Source organism: Alligator sinensis, unplaced genomic scaffold, assembly GCF_000455745.1.
Source record: "Alligator sinensis unplaced genomic scaffold, ASM45574v1 scaffold364_1, whole genome shotgun sequence".
NCBI lineage: Eukaryota > Metazoa > Chordata > Crocodylia > Alligatoridae > Alligator > Alligator sinensis.
The window spans coordinates 916,862-921,769 of NW_005842546.1; the positions used below are offsets into that span (position 1 = coordinate 916,862).

General features: G+C 51.2%; 1 protein-coding gene across 4 annotated transcripts in view; it reads right to left on the reverse strand.

The window, feature by feature from the left end:
• PGAP2 (post-GPI attachment to proteins 2) overlaps positions 1–4,851 on the reverse strand; it is a 19,514-nt gene extending 14,663 nt beyond the window's left edge. Inside the window, exons 1-3 of one of the 4 annotated variants that reach the window (XM_025213781.1) lie at positions 4,716–4,851; positions 3,182–3,904; positions 1,320–1,572 (exon numbers count right to left, since the gene is read on the reverse strand). In XM_025213781.1, the coding sequence (XP_025069566.1) occupies positions 1,320–1,572; positions 3,182–3,478 (550 nt within the window). In that variant the 5' untranslated portion in view covers positions 3,479–3,904; positions 4,716–4,851. Of the gene's footprint in view, positions 1–1,319; positions 1,573–3,181; positions 4,493–4,715 lie in introns of those variants that run through there. The other 3 variants (XM_006032075.3, XM_014523930.2, XM_014523929.2) reach the window with 3 other exon arrangements.
• Between the last annotated feature and the right edge of the window lie 57 nt (positions 4,852–4,908).

Consider the following 4,908-nt stretch of genomic DNA (forward strand, 5'->3'; position numbering starts at 1 on the left):
AGGGCCAAGCTTTCACTTAGGGTGGAGAAGCTAACTCACTGCTTACATCATATATTCCTCCCCACTATGCTGGATGCCAAAAGCCTGGTTCCCTGGCCAGCTGCAGGAATATCACCAGCCCTCACTGGCTGCTTCCCTCACCAAAAAAGCGTAAAGGCGATCTGCTCCTCCCCGCTTCCCTCATCCTTGTCAGAGGAGACAGCATCAGGCTAGCAACCAGGCTGAGCTGTGTGTAGCTGCCTTGTACTCTGCAAAGGTATCTATGCAAAAAAAGGTGCCTTCTCTAACCCTCTGACTGCCCTCCGGCTTTCAATGCTGAGCAAAGAGAGCTGTGGGAGAGGGCACGTCCTTTCATTCCCACTCAGGGCCTTCACAAACACCTCCCAACCATCAGGCCAAGCATGCCTGTTCAACCCAGCTGACAACAACGACTGGTTTCATCCCTGGTGGGATTCCAGGGGGATGAACTGGGCTCAGTGGGTTTGCAGTAGGTAGTTGGGGCTGTGAATTTGACTGACACCATCTAACTGGTGAGGATGTGCAAATCGGAAAGAACTCAGCTCAACCCAGCTTGGCTGGGATGATGGAGCTGGGGCTGGTCCTGCTCGGAGCAGGGGGTTGGACTAGATGTGCCCTCCTGAGGTCCCTCCCACCCTCATTTCTAGGAGTCTAGATTCAATTCTTAGACTTGGCCTGAGTAATGCGGAAAAAACATTCTCTCTCCCAGAACTAAGGAGCCCACTGCACTATCCCTGGACAGTCACTATTTAGTCTAGATATGCACATAACTGCTGGGCCTAGATCAGAGAATTAACTGTGTCAGCATAGTTACCACTTCTAAACACATGTGATGAGAAAAGGCAGAAACACATCCCCAGGCTCACCATGCTTGAAGACTGCACAAAGTGTCTTAACAAAGCTCACTTTAACTTCACCTGAAGACTAACGTGGGAAATTTCATCCCAAAAGGAAACTAGTCAAGCAAAAGTTAAAACATATGTTAGAACGGCAGCTAGAAGAGAAGACCCCACCTTACCAGCAGCAGGAGCGGGGAATTTTCATTTTCAGAAGTGCATCCCCAAAGGGATAAGATATGGTCTAGATGCAGGGACAGGAGCTAAGAAGCATCAAATTCAAACCCCATCTCTGACACCAGCATACTACTATGAGGCTTGACTAATTCATGCTTGCAAAGTCCCTTGGTGACAGATGCCTTCTATACAAGATCCAGATACTCTTATTATGGTGACATGAACCGCTGATTTTAAGGGAATGTGCATGTGTGCCTGCACGTTTGCTGTGGGAAGGGAGAAACCTACCGTAATTTTCGGTTGAGGACACATATGTCAGAAGGAGGAGAGCAATGTTTTCAAGCAGGTTGAGCCCGAAGTTGAAGCGGCAGAGCTGAAGGTAGCGAGGGTGCGTGCAGTGGCAACTCTGGTAGTGGTTCCAGTACGCGATGGCCACCAAGATGCGCGGAGCCGAGTGCAGGCCGATACACAAACGCCACACGTAACGCTGAGGGGTCTCACCTCCGATAGCTGCACTGATGGAGGGCAGGTAATTTGAGACCTAGGGAAGAAACAACAGTTTGTGGATCAGACATCAGGACTCTGTATTAGAAGGTCTCATTTACTGCTCTCTAAGCTTTTACAGGCCAGATCCTGTCCTACCTATTAGGTGTCCAGATGGACTTAGGTGCCTAAGTGTCATGCTGTGCCACTCTGCTCAAATCCCTGAAAAGCTATTATACAAAAGTTGGCTGGTCCTCCTGCTTGCTGTTTTGTGTGACTTGGTCTTGAGGGGAAGAGGAAGTCGTGTTACAAACTTGGGTGCATTAAAGGTTTTTTTCAGGTGAATGAGGATTGTGCACATAAGCACATAACAGGTGGAAGAAGATCAGTCCCTACCTTTTATAATCATAGAGAAAGACCCCCAGGTCTTCTAGTCCGACCCCCTGCTAAACCAGCGCAGCCAAATGTTGGTCTAACCTGCTGTGGAAAACGTCCAGGGATAGAGACTCCACAGCCTCTCTAGGTATCTTATACAATGCTTCGCCACCCTCGTAGTGAGAAAGCTCTTTCTAATCTCTAACCTAAATTTCCCCTGCTGTAATGTGAGACCATTGCTCCTTGTCCTATCCCCTGCAGCCACAAAGAATAGTCCATCCCAATGCTCTGTAAAATCACCCTTTGAGTATCTGAAGGCTTATCACATCTGTTTTCTCCAGACTCCAATCCCAGTGTTTCCAATTTTTCGTACTGTGTTTCCCAGGCCTCTAATCGCTTGTGCCGCTCTCCACTGAATGCTTTCTGATTTGTACCCATCTTTTTTGAAGTGGGGTGCCCAAAACCGGACACAATACTCCAAGGGAGGCCGCACCAATGCTGAACAGATGAGAAGTATCACTTCCCTGGACTTGCAAGAAACTATTCCATTAATATGGGCCAGTGTGCTATTGACTGTTTTTTTCTTTTGCACCCAGAGCACACTGTTGGCTCACATTCAGATTCTGGTCCACAGTGAACCCCAAATCTTTGTCTGCAATCTGTAGCCTAGCCAGTCACTCCCCAGCCTATATCTGTACATGAGAGCCTTCCCTCCTACGTGTGGGACTTTGCACTTGTCCTTAATGGATTTCACTCGATTACTTTCAGACCATTGCTCCAGTCTATCCGGGTCATTCTGGATCCTAAATCCCTCCAAAGTTTCTGCAGCTCCACCTGACTTAGTGTCAGGTCCAAGGCATGAATGGAGATATTGAGCAATACCAGGCAAGCACAGACCCCTGGGAAACCCCCCTCAAAACCACCTCCCAATGAAAGTGAGTCATCGGGGGCTGCTCTTTGGAGCGTGATGATCCAACCACTTATGTATCCACCTTCCAGTCTAGGTTAAACTACTGTATTTCCTTGGCTTACTAATGAGAATGAAAAATGCATAGCACAGAGGACATAATTATTCCTGTTTCACTGACGAGGAAACTGGTAGAAGCAGGGAGTGATTTGTCTGAGATCACACGGCAAATCAGCAGGGGAGGCCAGGAAAAACAGGCATGACACCAGATGTCCAGCCACCTACTCGAACCAGTAGACCACACCATCAATCCTAGCAGCCATACCTTTAACACACTTCCCTCTATGAGGGATTAGAGGATCTGTAATCAGCTGCAGACACTTACGCCACAGTGTGTAGCCGTCGTCTCCTGGAAATGGAACAGCAGTGACCAGATCACACAGAAAAGAAACCCAAACAGCGGGCAACACACGGTCCCAACTGCCAGGGTGGTAAAGCGAAGTCGAAACAGGATCCCATCTCGATCCAGAGGCAGTGGTAACTGAAACATGTTGCTGGACCTAGAAGCAAAAAGCCACTGTTTGACGGGTGCCCCTTCTCCCACAGGAGGACTTCCCAGCGCCGATGGCCACAGCAGATCCAAGCGATGCAAAAGGCCAAGGTGTGCAGCAAGTCGGCGCATGACCTTTCACATCCGAAACCCCAGGTTCAAACTCTGCATCGCCGGACTAAATACAAGCAACGTGAGTAACGGCTCAGATCTTCAGGCAGGTTGCAGTTTAGGCTTCTGTGAGAGTTGAGGGGGGAAGCTACAGCAGCGCTGATTCAGACAGACCCCCTAACCTAGGGGCAGGGTCAAGAACGGAGCGAGAAAGAGAGTCCCGCAGGGCCAGGGCCTAAACCGAAACGGTGCTGCACGTCAGTCACTTCCATCGCAGACAATCCTAAGAGCAACTCTCCGGATCAGGTCCGGAGGCTGCAGAGCTGGGACCCTGAACCAGCAAGGCTCGCCCGACCCTCCAGACTGTCTGGGGAAAAGAGTGCAGCAGACGTTTCACAGCACGGATCCGGGCAAGTTCAGATCCTCAGCTTTTATCATCATCAGACGCTGAAATACATCAGAGGACAACGTTATCCCAGCACAATTTGAGCTACAAAAAATTTGCTGGGCTGTGTCTAGACCCCTCTTTATTAACCAGGGTGCCTTGCCTCTCGCTCGAGCCTCGTGGCCCCTTTTGAGCCTGCAGACTAATATAGACTCACAGACACCGTATGGAAGTGGGGCTGGAAGGCACCTCCAAAGAGTATCTAGTCTAACCCTCGGCCTGAGGCAGGATCATCCCAATCCAAACCATAATCCAACCTCCTAGTAAAACTACCATCAACCCCGGCACGGCACAAGTCGGCACACCCCACACCTGCCACAAGCGAAGCAGGGGGACCACAACAGTCAGTGTCCTGCTTCTATAAAACACACGCGAAAGATCCCACGAAAAAGGCCATTATCACAGAAAACGAGGTGGGAAGGGACCTCGAGAGGTCCCATCCAGTCCAACCCCTTGCTCCAAGCAGGACCAGCCCCAACTAGATCATTGCAGGCTTACAAATCCCCTGACACACACAAAAGAAGCGGGGGAGGCAACCAGCACGGTCCAGAAACCTGGGAAATCCCCATAGCCGAACACAGGCATCGCTACGCCTACTACATTTTATTCAACCTCTCCTTGCGACGGAGTCCACAACTTTCCCGGGGGGGGGGCGTCCGTCTATCCCGCTCCAACAACGAAGACGCTGCCGCGAGATCCGACCGAAACCGAGTTTGCTGCCGCGCGCGGGGGGGCCGCATCCTCCTCCGTGCAGCGAGGGAGACAAGGCGCTCGCCGACTTCCCTAGGGTGTTTACAGACCGCGATCGCGTACCCCTCTTCGAGCTGGATTTGCCGACAGCGCGCTCCCGCAAATCCCCAGGAATCCCTCAGGGTCAGAGGCGGTCACGCGAAGCACGGCAGGTGCGCATCACGCATCGAACACGCGCGGGCGATGACGACTCGACGGGGCATCGTGATTCACACGCCCCGTCGTAACACCGAACCGCGCGCGGTTCAGGCCCCTG